This window comes from Vanessa cardui, chromosome 11, assembly GCF_905220365.1.
Source record: "Vanessa cardui chromosome 11, ilVanCard2.1, whole genome shotgun sequence".
In the NCBI taxonomy this organism is placed as follows: domain Eukaryota; kingdom Metazoa; phylum Arthropoda; class Insecta; order Lepidoptera; family Nymphalidae; genus Vanessa; species Vanessa cardui.
In genome coordinates this window covers 8,379,785-8,397,823 of record NC_061133.1, presented here as the reverse complement: position 1 = coordinate 8,397,823, position 18,039 = coordinate 8,379,785, and the positions used below count along the sequence as shown (strand labels likewise).

General features: G+C 33.9%; 3 protein-coding genes across 6 annotated transcripts in view; 2 read left to right on the top strand and 1 right to left on the bottom strand.

Annotated features, from left to right (window-relative positions):
- LOC124533585 (inositol-trisphosphate 3-kinase homolog) overlaps nt 1-5,746 on the top strand; it is a 70,278-nt gene extending 64,532 nt beyond the window's left edge. For 3 of the 4 annotated variants that reach the window (XM_047108960.1, XM_047108963.1, XM_047108961.1), the window contains 2 exons: nt 4,212-4,373; nt 4,614-5,746. In XM_047108960.1, the coding sequence (XP_046964916.1) occupies nt 4,212-4,373; nt 4,614-5,534 (1,083 nt within the window). In that variant the 3' untranslated portion in view covers nt 5,535-5,746. Of the gene's footprint in view, nt 1-3,866; nt 4,092-4,211; nt 4,374-4,613 lie in introns of those variants that run through there. The other variant, XM_047108962.1, reaches the window with a different exon arrangement.
- A 962-nt stretch (nt 5,747-6,708) lies between these two features.
- On the bottom strand, nt 6,709-9,924 carry LOC124533861 (protein claret segregational). The gene is made up of 2 exons (XM_047109409.1): nt 9,819-9,924; nt 6,709-9,584 (listed from the first exon to the last, which is right to left on the bottom strand). Exons 1-2 carry the CDS (start codon nt 9,825-9,827, stop codon nt 7,692-7,694), a joined length of 1,902 nt encoding a protein of 633 aa, XP_046965365.1. The 5' UTR covers nt 9,828-9,924; the 3' UTR covers nt 6,709-7,691.
- Nucleotides 9,925-10,517: 593 nt separating this feature from the next.
- LOC124533642 (7SK snRNA methylphosphate capping enzyme bin3-like) lies at nt 10,518-14,131 on the top strand. The gene is made up of 5 exons (XM_047109048.1): nt 10,518-11,886; nt 12,072-12,262; nt 12,510-12,865; nt 13,023-13,247; nt 13,484-14,131. The coding sequence occupies exons 1-5, from the start codon at nt 10,835-10,837 to the stop codon at nt 14,027-14,029; spliced, it is 2,370 nt and encodes a 789-aa protein (XP_046965004.1). The 5' UTR covers nt 10,518-10,834; the 3' UTR covers nt 14,030-14,131.
- The last annotated feature ends 3,908 nt before the right edge of the window (nt 14,132-18,039 follow it).

Below are 18,039 nucleotides of genomic sequence, written 5' to 3'. Positions count from 1 at the left end.
TTTAATACGATTAAACTTATATATATTTTTCAAGGATATGTTATTCATGTTTTATTTGACCTACTAGCCGATAAAACTCGATAAGCATATCAAATGTATGGACGTGAATTTATATAGTGCAGCGAAATCGATATGCAATTTTGGCCTTCAGAAGTGCATTAAATCCACGCGCTGTCTGTGCATAATGCACTGCGCAAAGGCAATATATGCATTCTGCAACTATGTAACTTTCTTGTGGTGACCCTGACCTGACTAAGCTGTTCAACAGGGGACGGTGTATCAAGTAAACAACTTACTCATTGTTCCTTGTTTTACATAAGTAGACGTTGCGGTTACTAACAGTTAACACTTGATTCCTTTATTTGCTAGGTACGATGTATTTTATTGGTTTGATTTGAACGATTTCTACAACTTTTGCAGCTGATTATATTAGAGTCAGTTTCAATTCACATTTATTTCTATGATTACTGGCATGTTACAAAGCGTTGTAATCAAAATTAATTCGTTTTAGAATTTAAAAAAAAAATTTAACACTTTAAATATAGTACTAAAAATTCTCAATGGGCGTTATAGGAATAAGTAATTACTTTTATTATTTTATTAAGGAATGAAGTGACTATCGCACCAGTACTTAATATTTCAACGCTTTAATAAGACGATATGATATTGAAGTCATTAAAATATCTTCTTTCTTCACGATTTACCCTGTCAGTTTCTGTTAGTATGTTATGGCTGCCTCACACTATTATAACGAGTGTAATGATTCTTAATGTCGTGTGATGACCGTCCATGTAGGTGTTCTCTATTTATACGTAATGATCTTAACGTCTGCAGAGCGTGATATCATTTGTCTCTATTATAATCATACTTGAACTATAAGGAGGCACGCTTTGTTTTTTCTGATTATTCAAAATTTACGGAAGAGTGACTATTTTGTAATACCATAGATATATCCTTATTATTATGTTAATTTAGACATTGTAATTGTTGGAGATAAGGTAGTCGAAGACATTATCGTCATCCGGCTTTTTTTTGTGAACAGTGGCAAAAAATACGTGTTGAAATTCAAAAAAATATTGATTGATAAGGCTTTAAGCTGATAATTTTTTACCTATATAAAGCAATACTCGTGGAATGAATTAATAAATTAATTAATTTAAATCTAAGTGTCGCTCGTGTATGAAGTAAGAATCTAATGATACTACATACATCCGAACCTGTTATTGTTATAGCGGAATTAATAAACCTACATACATGCATGACCCCTGAAGACATTAAACTCCTTTAGGGCAGTTGCATACAAAGCATGGGATTAATATCTTTATAGGATATCAAAAATTTTAAAATTAGAAAACAATAGCTAGCTATGTGCCAATGGGGCTGATAGAAATTGGTATTGTAAGAAATATTAACCATGTCTAACAACATCAATGCACAAATTCTGGGAAGAAAGATGCTTTGTCCCTTGTGAATGTTACACTGACTCACTCACCCTTCCAACCGGAACACAACAATACATATTACTGTATGGGGGTAGAATATCTTATGGGGGGTGAAAATCACTCTATCACATCGATTATTCTTTTTTCTATTATATTTATCATAATATTTGCTAAGTATGATCCACGTGGTCAAGAGAATCTGTTTTAAACATATCAAATATTCGCCAATAGCTGTCTTTTAACATATTTATGTTTATTTAATAACCTTATCGTAAAATTTGTTCTCGTTAACGTAACATTATCGCATCATATAAACTATAACAGCTGCCAACCGTTATACTTATTATATGTTGAAAATAAACATTTTTCTTATACATAATATATATATATATCTTGAGTTATGTGAAATTTTGCTAAGTACTTATTTTGTACACACTTCTCCGACCTTAAAACGATAGAGAAAAACGAACATGTTTTTATTTTTTTATATTTATAGTTAAATTAGGTACAATCGAACAAAGTGAAGGTGTGATTTATAAATGTCAATATAAAAAATATAGAAAAAAATATTTGAATTAGTAGAGATAGCCGTCTAAGCCATAAGCGTTTATAAAGTAGTTGCATTGTGCAGCCTTCAAACGAATCATTTCAAAGACCAGTCACGTTTAAGGCAGCGGCATTACAATCAGAAATACGTCATGGGTCCGAAAAATCTATTCATAAGTGCTTATATACACGCTTATGTCCAAATGTGAGTGAGGTACGTCATATGTGCACGCCAAAGTCGAGCCTCAGAAGTTAGGGCGTCATGTTTGGATGCGAGCGGACTCGTATCTTCCCTTTACGTCATAATATTCTAAGGACACGGCCTTACGTCACACGTTAATGCTCCGTTTCAATAACTTTAATACGTAATACTTAATGTATACCAGAAGGTATCCTAAAAGTCCAAAATAATAACGTCATATGTTTTATTATTGAAGCTGTTGACTGTAGACCGTTTGTTTTTTTGGTTGTATTGGATAAAAAAATATTAACAAGTTATCTATTGCAAAGATATAAAGTAATGATTCCATCGTTATAATCATTTATAAGTACCATAATCTCGGATTGAAGGTTAGGTTTGTTTTTTTGACATCTGTTATAACGGATCTAATAAACTAATATTATTTATATGTTAATGTTTCAAATTATTCAAGTGATGACCCACGTAAGTAAATAAACAAAACTTAACTAAACATCTAGAGTTTACTTATTAATAAAACACTTAGTCAATTAGGCGATAATTACTTGTTAACACATTTAATATTGCGTAATTTTAATGAATCCATTGTATTGTGTTGTAGGCCCTATGAAAGTATAATTACAAGTACTTATATATACTTGTATTTATATAGCTTTTTTAACATAACAATCATGTCATACTTATGGATTAGTTGAACCTTAATACAACTAAATCAATGTTCTCGATATTACATAAGCAACTATCTTGAAATATTCGCTTCTATTCTCTGCTTATTTTTAATTACATAAAAAATATAAATAACAATTTCATATAGCGAATAAAATATGGAATACAACTATTCATATTTCTAACTTATTATTGTTAAAATGATTAAGTAATGTTACTCAACACATTGTACACACCACACAATACACCAATAAATATAAAAAATATTTTTAGCCTAATGATAAATACATCATATATAAAAACTAAATGGCCGTCTAGACCGTCCTCTTGCAAATAAGAATTTATTTATCCCAAAAGGTCTTTCTAAACCCTCCAGGGATTCAATCAAATACACACAAAAAATTATCAAAATTATTAAAACCGATTACGAGGAATTATGATACATACACAGGTTCATAAGCTTTATTATATGTGTTTATATAAATTATTTTTATAGTTACAAATACTTTTTGTTATGCGATACTTAATGATATTTAAATACCTACCTGTTATGCTTTGGAAGGATGTGTTTATTATTTTTTCCTCGTGTAGCCTAAAAAAATAATCAATATTTTTGGCCTACGTGAGAAAATAATGTTTTGTTGATACTTATTTACGATTATGTTCTAATATCGATATATACTTATATGAAATGAATATCTATGTATCATCTTAATGACTAATAACGACTTACAATTAAACATACTTTCACTTTCGGCTATTATTAATGGGCACGTTTGCTAAACAGAAACAAACAAATTTCATAGTAAGTCTCTCTATTACCAAACCGGGCACAAGTTGCTGTACTGATCACCGAACGACAAATGTTGTCATTTACTGAATTTAGGCTTAGTGAAAAACGGCGCCAAGAAAACTTAATGTATCGGCCTGAGGAAGGAAAGCGGTGAGGGCGCGGGCGCGGCGCCGACGTCACGAGAAAGCCGAGGTCTCTATATAAGCACGCATAACCCTCCCGCTGGCACTACTCGCAAGCTAGCAATAGACGTCAAGTCACGCACGTCGATCGCTCCTCGCGCGTTACTCGTTATCGCTCATTCGCTCATTCGTGTTAGTACTTCCTCCGCACGCACTCGTACATCATGACCGTCACCAGCAAGATGAACAGTGTTTCCCGCCAGTCGGTGCTGAGCCGGCTCGGCCCTGGCGGGCTACTCTATGCCGCAAATAAAATCCTAGCGGTACGTCATCGCATTGTGTGGTGTTTTTATTATCTTATATGGAAGTGACGATATTTTATAGTGATAATATGTGTTTGTGTGCGATTGGTGTTTTCAATTTGTGTTTTCCATTATTCTCAGGTTGCCGCTGGTAAAGATGAAGACCGTTGGCGTAGTAAGAACGAAGGAGCTTTGTTCAAGCGCTGGAAGCGCACTACTTCTTCTGTGGAGACCACTCCTGCCGCTCCTGCACCAACCACCCCATCGTCACAACCTTCTGATTTGCTCAAATTCTTAGCTATTGTAAGTATCTTTTTTTATTTAATGTTATAACTAAAAAAAATACAAGAGAATGAATTCGTTATTTAAATTACAAAAAAATATTGCTAAATTACATGTACTAAATACTGTTTCAGTTAAAAAAATCAGAGTAATGCAAAATATCAATATTTTTAATAACTTAGAAATAAAAATACGTTACTTTTGACGAAATATTTTTCTTTTTCTTATTTTGTTTTTAATTCGTGTTTTTCTTTGTTACAGAATGCATTAGAGCTCTCAGCGCCAGCATCTGATGCGCTACTTAAGTCGCGATCATCGGAATGGTTCCAATTGTCCGGACACCCAGGGTCCTTGGCACCCGCTGGTCCCGGTACGGTTTGGAAGCGAAGGGCAGCTGGCGATCACCCCGCACACAACCCTGAGCGCGACGCCTATGAAGCTCTAGCGGCGTGTCCTCATATGCGTTCCGCTATTCCTCGCTTCTACAGAGAACTAGAATATGGCGGCGAACATTTTATTGAGTTGCAAGATCTTCTCCATGGTTTCCGCGATCCTCATGTAATGGATATCAAAATGGGCACTCGCACGTTTTTAGAAGACGAAGTCAGTAACGCTCGTGCTAGAACAGACCTTTATGAGAAAATGGTTCGCCTAGATCCTAACGCACCCACCGAAGCTGAACACGTCGCACGTGCAGTCACCAAGTTACGTTACATGCAATTCCGTGAACAGTGTTCATCGTCCGCGGAACAAGGTTTTCGCATTGAAGCTGTGAAACTCCCTGGCCAACCGCCACTCACAGATCTCCAAAAGGTGAAAGAACCAAAACAACTGACTGCGGCAGTCGCTCGTTTCTTTGGCAACGACGAACGAGCTCGTCGCGCAATAGCTACTCGTCTTCGTGAGATTAGAAGTCTGTTTGAAAAGTCTGAGTTCTTTCGGACACATGAAATTGTTGGTAGCAGCATTTTTATTATTTACGACGACGAGCGAGTTGGCGCATGGCTTATCGATTTCGCCAAGACTCGACGTGTACCAAATGAAATAAAAGTGACCCACAGGGAACCCTGGCAACAGGGAAATCATGAAGAAGGTTTCTTATATGGATTAGATAGGCTAATAAATACGATAGAAACAGCGAGACTTTCTGAAGCGATGACAGAACCGGATGTGTCACGTTGAACATTCGGCGAGAGGAAGTTGGACTCGCCCTGCATTGACTGCACCATTTGCTTGGCCTTAGTGCCCAGTGCCACTCCCATAGCGCCAAAGCTGAAGCTTGGAGATGTACAGAAAAACTACGTTTGTGTTTGTTCATATGAAAGAGAATGCGATGTATTATTTATTAATTTGATCTAGTCCTAAAATATTTAATTATACGTTTTTGATTTAAATTGTGTTGTTTTTAAAATTTCCTTGCGAGGCGTAAAATAGTAAAAGACTTTATTTTAACTAATTTATATAACAATTATTTAGTCATAATCTTAGTAAGTAACCCTTAAAGTAACGATAAAGTTATGCTAAATAGTAAGATTAAATAAAAAAAATATCTATGAATTAACAGATAAATTTGAAAGTTTAAGTTAGCAGCGCCATCTAGAATATTTTTAGAAAAACAATGGTTTCCTCTAATAGCATAAGATGGCATTAGCAGTCGAAATATTAACCTGAGCAAAATACTAATTAATATTTTTTTATGAGTGTACTCAGTTATCTTTATTATCATATTAATTACTTTGAGTGGGTATCAAAGTTGCCTAAATTTATGCTTGTAGTTATAATAAGAATATCTGAAATGCTCGGTAGACACAAATTATTACAATTCTTCTATAATAATTTTAATGACTATCCAAATGGTTTCAGCATAAAGTATTTTATCTGCGATTTAGTATCTGTATAGGAAATCCAAAATTCGAACATGGTATTTCGTTTACGCTTTATATTAAACAAGATTATTATATTGTAGGTTAATTTAACAAATGAAATATTTAAACGCAAATTTAACTGCTCTACATTTAAGGACCGTACGAAGAATATATTTACATATTTAGATTGGCTTAAATCCAATCAAAACTACCTATATTTTATGCACAGATGTTTTTCTATTTATCTGTATGTTCACGCTTCAAATATACGATGGCTCTGAAACCTTATTTGACGTTGATACTTGCGTGAACATTTTTGGGTAATACCGTCAAAGAACCGGAAGCGGAAAAGCATAGGATAAACAAAAGAAAACAGCGAAAACGTAACACATGCTCAACATTAGCCTATTTTAATGGAATAAGTATTTTATTGTTGTATTTCCAGACGATTTTCAAGACTTGTTCAGATATAGTATAAATAATTAAAAGAATAAAAAGAAATGTATATTCATTGAAAATTGTTATAATTACAGATTAAATTAACATACTACATTATTATCAGATTACATTTTTAAATTCTTACATGTACATAAGTAGAAAATTAAAAATAACACCTTACTAAACAGATTGCTTCAAATTAATCTTTTAAGAATTAATATTAAATTGAATTTAATAGGAAAAAAAGATACGTAGTTTTTAAGGTACCTAATAGATTTCATAGAAGCACATTTGGTATTTTTTGATCAAGCCAATAGTTTAAATTTTAATATAACAAATCCAGCCTACCAATTTGTAAAAAAAAAAAATAACAATATCTACTTAATAAGTCAATAAGGCATTTTCTAAGCACGAAATTTAAAGTGAACAAAGTCAACTGTAACACTGCATTTGCCACTCCAAAACCTGCCCTAATGGGATCAAATTCAAATTATGGCAATCTGTAAACTTATATTATTTTATTGCCATAGTATTTATAAAACTAGGAAGGAAATTTATTTGACATTATTTCAGTTCAGTTAAAACAATAGTTCAAAAAATTGTTTCAATATCAACTCACAAATTTCTGTAGAAAATATATGTACTTTCACATTATTCATTTTATTTAATAATATCTAATTTCACAATTATAGTTAAACAATTCCAAAAAGTTACTTTAATATAACTTTTGTAAAAAAAATTATGAGAAATTCGTAATATAAGAGCTATTTAAAATCCCACAATATTTCAAAATACTATAGAGCAACAGTAAAAAAAATTCTCGGTGGAATATTCAGTGGGAAGTTAGTACTACATGTAAAAATTAACTATAAAACAAAATAGTAACGCACATTTAGTTATACCACTTATTAATAGTATTCAATACAAATATGTATGTTAAAGCAGAATACTGATAATATTAAATTCACAGTAGATGGTATAACTATAAGTGTTCATGTGTACTACATTCTAAAGCAAAATATTGTCAACGAAAAAATTATAATGAGTCAACCATTGTTAGATTTTTCTTGGCTTTTACAGTTCGGCAGCTGTTAACCTTTGTGGCAAATCTTAAGGAGTTAAGAGTCTCATTGAAACTTTCATCAAATTGATTAACATTAACCAACATAAGAGTTTTTGAATTGCCACCTAGACTTGGCATTAGTAGATGTGTAAGCTTAGAATTTCTGTATGGGATATGGGACTGATTAGTCTGTAGAGATAATATCACCTTTGAAAGTTCTGAGAGTGATCTGTTGATATGTTTTGTTTCATCCATTCTTTGAGTGGTTTTTCCACTCTCAGACCCAGCTAGGTCCACCAAATTTAAATTACTAGTGAACTTTTCCTTACGTTTTTCATTTATAGCTGCTATTTTAATTTGTGCAACTGAATGAGATCTGGAGCTCCTCTCGTTGTTCAATGTAGCCGCAGTTTGTCTGTTACGTTGAGCAAATATCAACAATCTGATGAAATCATGAGAGCTCTTTACTTCTTCTTCTTTCAAGTTGGATACATACAAATCTGTGCCTTTCGAATTAACCATTTTTATGTCATGACTTTCTTGTTCCTTACTTGAGTTTAACAAATCATAAATTATTTCATTGTAAATTTCTAAAAAGGAAGCTTTAATTGTCAATTCCCATCCCATTCTTTTAAGATCTTCCATACATGTGAATATCATATTTATAGCTCGTGGTATAATACCATACTGTTCAACTCCACAACCACCTTCCATGGTGTATGTTTTACCAGAGCCAGTTTGGCCATATGCAAAAATACACACATTATAACCATCCAGTGCAGATTGGACCATTGGAGATACTTCAGCAAAAACATCCTCTTGAGACGAGTGTGGAGTAAATATTCCATCAAATGTGAAAGAATGTTGTGATTTTCCTTTTCTTGCAGAATTTAAAAGTTCAATTTTTTCAACTTCTATAGAACATGCGTCGAGGACATTAAGATTGTACAAAGGCTTGGATGCTTCAGACTCAAGTGGAGGACGTACTCTACAGTAGACTCGAATATTACCCTTTAAATCTTGCACTGTGTTCCGTAAAACTCTTTGATCTCTATACATTGTAGCTAAAATATTTTGCAAAGCCTCAGAGTCAGTTTTATTTTTTGTGATTGTGGATACTGCATCCTTATAATCTAATTGCAATTTGTCATATTCTACAGATATTTTCTTAAGATGATCAGTCAAAACCCTTAAGGCCTCAGTTTCTTCATTAAGACTTTTGTGACGTCGAGTTAAGTCGTCAAAATCAGTTTTAAGTTTATCAAATTCCATGATTTTTAACTTCAAGCTTTTAGTTACATCATCTAAAAGTTTACTTTTATTATGTAGTTCCTCATTCTCTCGTTTCTGTATTTCATAATCCAGCTTTAGGCTTTCATATTCGCTAGACTTCTGTCTCAAGTCTTTGAGAGTGTTTAGTAATTTATCCTTCAGTGTATCTCTTTCAGTAATACTTCCTTCAACTGTTTCTTTAACTTTTTCATATTCGTCTGATACTTCCAAATGTTTGTCCCTCAAATCATTCAATTCACTTTTCATAGCTTTATGTTTTTCCACCAAGTCATTGAATCTAGCTTTGTAATCATAAGGAGCAATTCTAGGTGCTACAGTTGTTGTCTTTTTTTCGACTTTAGCTGTTTTATTAGGTACCGTAGCCGAGGAAGGTGCTGTAGCTGATCTTTTAAGGCGGGGCGCTGGTACGGTAGCGGATGCTGTATTTCGCATCGGTTTTGTATGATTTAATATTAAACTTTTTTTATCAGCATCACTGAGCCCAATACCCAATGTTCGGGTTGTATTGCGACCATTTGTAAATGTTGGTTTATTTTCTTTTGTAGCAGAAGGAAATTTCGGAATGCGAGACATCTGAAAAAAATGAAATTACTTTAAAATAGTATAAGTACTTACTATCTATTCCTATTACTATTAATTCTTTATTCATAGTAAGTCTTTATTTTCATTTCATAGCTACAAAATATGACGATACTAAATTGAAGTTAACGAATAAAAAATCTATATAACTGTAGCATTCAATAAAACTAATCACTTTTACAGCATCATTGAAAACACTTAAAGAACTTTCTTTCACTTGACACATACCTTATTCATTTATTTAAATATTACATTAAATTAAAATAACATTCACTTGAAACACGAACAATTGTTTCGTTTGTCAGATTAGTAAACGGACGCAATAATTTAAAATTCGAATATTTACGCTTGTTCGTGTATGTGTTGCCATTATTAAAATAAATAGATGTTTATTAATTTAAAATTTTACTATTTCATGTATTAAATTTACGTTTTCTATAAAATTGATGTTTAATTTCATTTCCTTTAAATATATATTTTATTTGGTATTGTTGTTAAAATATTCTTACATTTATAACCTAAGTATTATCATTTCCTACTTATTTTATTTTAAAAGACATACATTGTTCTACAAATAGAAATATTCTCAGTAATTTATAAAGAAATATTGACCATACGACTTCTATAATGCAAAATACAGTAGTCAGAAATTACAAATATAATTATTTCACTATATTCAATTATATATTTCCCATATTGCACGTGTATAATGACGTTGTTATCAAAATTTTGACAAGACTGTGATATTATTGGATACAATATAATGATAATATGATTGTCGTAAAATATTGGTTATTATACACTATAATTAACGTAGTGTATTTTATAATTTGTTAATATCTTTATTTTGCAAATTTATTTTATCTGTAGACTACTGTATAATTACATATGTAATCTATGTAAACATGAGATTATTTAACTTTGCAACACTTTACGAAAGTCAAATTGCCATTTTCCTATTTGTTTCGGTGTGTGTAGTGTGGCGAATAATTGACGAAATCATATTGTTTTTATATTTTGTCTAATAGGAAAAATATTGTCGTCAGGTAAAGTTTAAGCGAATGATATTTGTGATGTATCAATCCCGTATTATATTTTACATCAAGCATATATACATTCGTTAGACCTGTTTATCACCATTGACGGATGTCCTTGTACATTTTGCAAGAAACGAAGTGGCGGTAAATTTAAGTTTTACTTTTTATCTAGACTTAACATGTAATTTTTTTTTATTTTGAATAAAAATGGGTAGCTCAGAAGAAAATGTTATTACTAGTGAAAATAAAAGTGAGTGTGAAGTCGTCGAAAATGACGCCGGTGATATTTCTGAAAATGATAACACAGACATTACGGAACAATCCCTAAATATGAGTGCATCATCAAATGTACCTCCAAACGATGCTAATTCTTCAAAAGAGATAGATAATTCTGCTGCTGGAAGCTCAAAGAAAACGAAAAAGAAATTCAGACACGGTAAAAAAGGTCACGTTCCTTCTAAGGACAATCAGGAGAGATGCACCGTACGAAGGCTTCATCATTCTGGCACAAAATTTAAACAAAGTAAGAAACGAGCACAAAGTTTTCCTTCTATATCAAAATTCTTTCTACCTTACAAAAGGCCGCGCAAGGAAGCTTTTATTCCTCCTACTAAATTTCTCCTCGGTGGTAACATATCTGATCCTCTAAATCTTAATAGCTTGCAAGATGAAGACGTGAATAGAGCAATGAATGCTGTTACACCAGAATCTTCACCTCTTCCAACACCACCAAGGCACAAGGCTAAGATAGATGTTATTATACCACCTAATATTAGAGATCCTCTTAATCTAATGGAACCCTTAGATAATGAAGAATATGAGAAAAGACTGGAAATGCAGCAACGGAAGCCTCGTAAGAAACCACGAATAAGACGCCGTACAACTGAGACAACCCTACCGACAGTGGAAGTAGTAACAGAAAAAGAAGAAGGCATTAAAGAGCCACTACCACCTGAACCATCTACATCTGCGTCTATTTCAAAATCACGGAAAAGATCTTGCAGTGAAAGTGAAAATAGCTTACAGAAGGGAAAAGATGGCAAAAAGTTGCGACGGATGGACTCGTTGGATAAAATTGTTAGTCCTGTAGTTCCACAGCCTGGTGCTTGGATGCGGGCTCGACCACAACAGAGGGCAGGTACACAAGAAAGACCCGCTTCACCCCATAGAACTAAGCTTAAAAGTGTATCAGAAGAAGAACAGAAGATGCCAACATTTCATCCAAAAAATTCAAGATATCAATATGGAAATTATGATAGGTAATGAGAAAATTTGTTGTCATTTAATATAAAAAAAAAATACAATATATATTATGCAATTATTCGATATATAGAGATAAATTTACAAAACAATTAAATAAAATTAATTTCTTTAAAAAACTAATTTAATTAAAAATTTAATTAGCCATAGCAATGTTATTTAAAATGTGATTTGATCATTACAGGTATTATGGATATCGTAACTTGAATGCCATGATGGATATAAGGCTGCAAGTGTTTGAAATGCACCGGCATCTATTTCAGAACAAGGATGTTCTAGACATTGGGTGCAATGTAGGACATATTTCTATAGCGGTAGCACGCACACTTGGTGCTAAATCAGTCGTTGGAATGGATATCGACCCAGTTCTTATTGGTTTGTATAATTTTTGTCAAAATATTATTTTTATTATTAATATCAATTGGAATATTATAATTATTTATAACTTTTGTTTTTTTTTTTTAGTATAAGTTGCTTTCTAAAATAGGTTTCAAAAATTGAATTGAAACTGAAGGATCTGAGTTTTTTAAAATAAACACTGTTTGTTTTGTTTAAATATTTAATTTTTTTAACCGTCTATAATATGCTTCATACTAAATTTATTCTATAATTATCTTTACAGGGAGGGCGAGAAAAAACCTAAGATCTTTTATACCAGTTCCATCAGAACAACCAAAGACAGAAGATGATAAGAAAACTGAAGGAGATGAAAAAAAGGTTGATTGTGATAAATGCGAAGAAAAGAAATGTGAAGATTGTATTTCTACTGATCAGAAACATGATAAGGAAGATGATCCTAAGAAGACTTTAACCGGGAGAAAATTACGAAAGCCGAGAAAGAATAGAAAATCAATTCATAAACAAGATCATGGGCAATGTTTCTTCCCTATGTCAATGTCCATGATGTTTGGTCCACTTGGCGACCCAAAGGCCGAAGATTCTATGCCTGGGTTTCCCTATAACGTCACATTTAAACAGGTATGTACATATGTTATGTCATTATATATTCTTTTTACGGAATTGTATAGAATTAACTATGACTTTGTCTCTCTTCCAACTCTCAACCTTCAGTTTTTATGGATACTACAGAAATATATATTTTTTAATTAATTAATTAAATATTTCTAACTTTCAGGGTAACTATGTACCTCGTGAGGATGTAGCATTAGGATCTGGAATGGAGAGCCCACAGTTTGACCTGATTCTATGCCTGTCTACCACAAAATGGCTTCACCTCAATTGGGGTGACTCGGGCCTGAAACGCGCGTTTCGACGAATGTTTGCCGATCTTCGTCCTGGAGGCAAACTTGTGCTAGAAGCCCAGAACTGGGCTAGCTATAAGAAGAAGAAGCGCTTAACAGTAAGTAATCCTTCATCATTGATCATAATAGGAAAGATAGGATTGAAGGTTTTCATAGTTAGAATTGAAAACATTATGAATTTGAAAACAAATGTATTAAGAGTAAGTGAGATAAAGTTTATCCAAACTGAAATATATACTGGCTTTTGTATACTTTTTCAATCTATGTAATTATAAGCTTAATGATTATGGTACTATAATATCTAAAAATAATATTACTATTCTGCTTGTTACAGCCAACGATTTATGAAAATTTCAATTCAATCGAGCTTTTTCCTAACAAATTTCGAGAATATCTCCTCTCGCCGGAAGTCGGGTTCAGCAAATGTTGCATTTTGGGAGTACCACAACACGCAAGCAAAGGTTTCCGGAGGCCTATACAGCTGTACATCAAGGGCGATTTCACCCCGAGCAAGGCGCGCTGGTCGGACGCGTACGCGCCGTCGTCGCACCACCGGCCCGAGGCGGAGCCGCCGCGCCGGACGGTGTACGCGCCGGTCGCGCCCGCCTACCGGCCCAGCGACGACGCGCCGTCCTGCGGCGCCGTGACGCCGTACTCGCCCAACCTGGAGTGCTACGCCGACGACTCGCCGTTCTACAACCCGCGCAGCGACTCGTACGCGCCGTCGTACCAGCCGCAGCGGCCGACGGTGTACGCCACGCTGCCGTCGCCGCTGGGCAGCGCGTCGCCCGCCGCGTCGCCGGCCGCGTCCCCCGCGCCGCACGCGTCGCCCGCGCCCGACCCGCTGTCGGCGCGCGGCTTCCCGACGCACGACGACTGAACGTCCGCCTCTCGTTTATGTAAATAATTGTAGATCCCCTAAGATTATGTTTCGATAGGCTGAAAATATTTTATAATATTATATTCGTAACGTATTAAGCTACTGATGTGTTTTATTTCCCATCTTTCTGTAAATGTAACTCACTGATTAATTATGAAACCTCAGAAGCTTTCTTATAGGATTTAGACATCCACTAAGAGCGGATTTTACAAAACGGGTAAAGCCGCTGATTGTCCTAATTAGTCATACAGACTAACAGTTTTTGTTTCACTATCACTATCTGTCTCAGCAATAAAATTAGACTTTCATAAAAATAACTATCTATTGACTTATCGTACGTTCTAAACATGTGGGGGATTAATTAGAGTAACCTTAAAAATAGTCCTGAAATGAAAGGTTTCAATAGAGCGAGCTATATGTGGATTTTCTTTGGAAGATAATATTAGAGATTATGTCATACAGATAAGTTAACACAGCTTGTATGATTAGCAGACTAAAGCGGCAATACGGTGGTCACCTACGGCGATGGATTGATGGCCTCTGGAGTTGTGTATTTATATAAAAGGCCGCTGATTCCGAGGTCCTCACTTCAAACTGTAGAGGTCTGGCCAATAAAAATCTACGGGTATTATTATGGTTTTTGTAAAAAAGTACTTAGTAGCAGGCCAGAGTCTTGTAAGTTGGAAGTTACAGAAACGTAAAACCACTGGTACTACGCCTCTTCGTTTCTATCACAATTTTTTTTCAGGATGTCGTTATATATAAATATTACTTAACATTTTATACACGTTTCGCACGTTTCTTTATTAAAATATGTATAAAGAAATATGGTCAGATAATCCTATATTTATATTGAAAATTATCATATTCTTAATAATCAGCGAATGTTTATTTTGTTGCTTTTTTATGCGGTCCTTAACTATTAATAGGATTGTGATGAAACTTTGATTAAGGTGGTCAGCAAAAATTATGGGTTCGCCCAAGAAAACAAAATTTTTATGGTATGTTGGTTTTATTATCACCAAAACCGCGATTACTTTTATATACGAAATTAGTTTGATAACAATAAAATCGTTTAAAAGAAAACAGTTATATAGTATAATTATTAAATAATTCTAAAATCCAAAGATATCCAAAATGTACATCGTCAACATTCGTTCTCATATTTTATCTTAGACGAACGAGATGTAAAGTACATCTTCTTCCATGCTTGTAGCAAATTTCCATATTCATAATAAAAAATATTACGAGAGATTAATTTGAATCATTACAATACTAATTTGCTGGCGTATCTCCCAAGTATCGGTAAATGATTTATAGTGTAAATGCAACAAAAAGGTCTCTTCGTGGGAGAGTTCACGGGAGGGATAGTGATAGATTACTGAGACTATAATGTGTTTGAGATAGAATACAGTTCTGAGTTCTGGTAAAATGTGTAAATTCAATCATTATAATGTGTATCCTCTTTATTATATATTATTAATACAATATTAAAGGCATTATCAGCCAACTATTCAAGTGTACCGTTTTAAATTGGTAAAGGTTACGTGTGTTCAGTAAATATAATACATAATAAGGGCTTAACGTTTATGAGGATTTTGTCGTTTAAGATTCGTTAGGCCTAGTTTAGTACGTCGTTCTCATTTCAAAATTGAATCCGGTCCTTAAATCTTATTACCATAAAACTGTCGCTTTAACCCTTTCAAGGGACACATATGTATTATGTCTGTCTAAATACATTTCAAGCACTGAGTCGTCTTCAATAGTTATTTTTATAAAGCTTTCAAGGTCTACAGGCTACTTACGCATGACAATAAAATGTATTTTGTATAGCATATTCTTAGTATGTTTTTTCCTTTCAAACAACGACAAAGGGTTACATATAAACTTACACGTGCAAAACTAAAGGTCCGATGATACCTTTCAAAATATATATTCACATTAGATTTGATGTTTTCAAACATCGATCTCCGTGTGACGGCGATATTTTATTTCTATAACCACCAAATTCGATGTTTTACGTAGTGGAAAAGTCAAAAGTAATGTTGAAAAGTTATAAATCTTCAATCCATATTTCGGATCACTGATTAAATGATAAAAAAAATGTACAAGCAATGTACAATACAAGCATCTGTACGCTCTTTCTATATCTGTTTCTTTCCTCCACCTTAAGGTTGCCTGGAAGAGATAGCTGCTTTAGCGATAAAGCCAACTCTTATCCATCTTAAAAGTGACAAAGCTATGTGTCTCAACTTTCATTGTGTACAATAATAAAGAGTAGGTATTATGATAATGTAGTCTTAAATTTTCGCGATGATTATACATTTAAATAAAACTATTTATAACGGATGAATCGCGTATATTAATTATTTTTAAACATCCCGACGTTTCGAGCACTTTGCAGTGTTCGTGGTCACGGGCAGACTAAGATGACATTTGTCTATTTGAAGAACAAAGGAAATATTATTAACAACTACCGCCAACGATTTCTCAATTGATATCTTGAGTAACGTTCCGGTTGCACGCAGAAGGCACTAACTGTATCTTTAGGTCTTGCAGTCTGTTGGATTTGGGATTTTAAATTTTTAATAAGTGGATCCCAGGTGTTAGAAAGTGTCCAACCATCTTCTCTATTGAAGTTCGGATGTTTTTGAATTTCAATAGCCTCGCGTATCATTCTAGGAATGAATCTGTGTTCTCTAGCGAGGATCTGTGGTTTATCTTACATAGGCCAAACAAAGAGAAGTATCGGTACCAGGGTCAAGGAACATATAGGAGATGTCAAAAATAGGCGTTCTTCTAAGTCTGCAGTCTGTGAACATGCTCTGGATAAACCTAACCATTTTATCCGATTTTGATAAACCACAGATCCTCGCTAGAGAACACAGATTCATTCCTAGAATGATACGCGAGGCTATTGAAATTCAAAAACATCCGAACTTCAATAGAGAAGATGGTTGGAGACTTTCTAACACCTGGGATCCACTTATTAAAAATTTAAAATCCCAAATCCAACAGACTGCAAGACCTAAAGATACAGTTAGTGCCTTCTGCGTGCAACCGGAACGTTACTCAAGATATCAATTGAGAAATCGTTGGCGGTAGTTGTTAATAATATTTCCTTTGTTCTTCAAATAGACAAATGTCATCTTAGTCTGCCCGTGACCACGAACACTGCAAAGTGCTCGAAACGTCGGGATGTTTAAAAATAATTAATATACGCGATTCATCCGTTATAAATAGTTTTATTTAAAGGTATTATGATTTTGTTGATTTGTTTATTTATCGCTACTGTCATAATCTAATTTCCTTTTTGAATCGGAAAAGCTGTTCAATAAATTGTCCAGTTTCAGACAGACATTGAATGATGAATGAGCAGAGATGGCCCAGTGGTTAGATCGCATGCATCTTAACCGATGATTGCGGGTTTAAACCCAGGCAAGCACCGCTGATTCATGTGCTTAATTTGTCTTTATAATTCATCGCGTCTAGGCAGACATTATACAAACGTGGTTTGAGCTTATTTGCAGATTGCCATAATTTTCTAGTATAATTCCAAACCGATCATTTCGGCTGCGACAATGTTGTGTATTTGCAGTCGAGCGAAATAGAATATATTTTGTCACTTATACTCCACGAATCATTTTATTTATAATTATTTTATGATAGTTATTATAGATTTAGATATGGTATAAATTATGCTCGGATTATTTGTTGTTAAAGTATTTCATGTGTTTTTTCAACTTACGTCATGTAAGAGTAAAACAAAACTATTGTTTATACACTAAAGATGTGCACGCAAATATCAGACGAGTGTATTTAGTTTAAAGAAATAATGATCTTGTGTTCCTTTTTTGCCAGATGTTTGCTAGTCGGTGGGCTTTGAGATGAGTTGTCTACTTATTGTATGCGTGGACTGCAAGGTCGTAGGCGGCCTATGTCGCCCACGCCTGCGGCCTGACGCCTCTTTCATTTCGTCACCTTGCGCTATCGTCCGTAACATACATATT

Coding starts and splice junctions, on each gene's coding strand:
- LOC124533642 (XM_047109048.1), top strand. CDS start 10,835: ATGGGTAGCTCAGAAGAAAATGTTATTACTAGTGAAAATAAAAGTGAG. Junction 11,887..12,071: donor CAATATGGAAATTATGATAG/GTAATGAGAAAA, acceptor TGATCATTACAG/GTATTATGGATATCGTAACT. Junction 12,866..13,022: donor ATAACGTCACATTTAAACAG/GTATGTACATAT, acceptor TCTAACTTTCAG/GGTAACTATGTACCTCGTGA.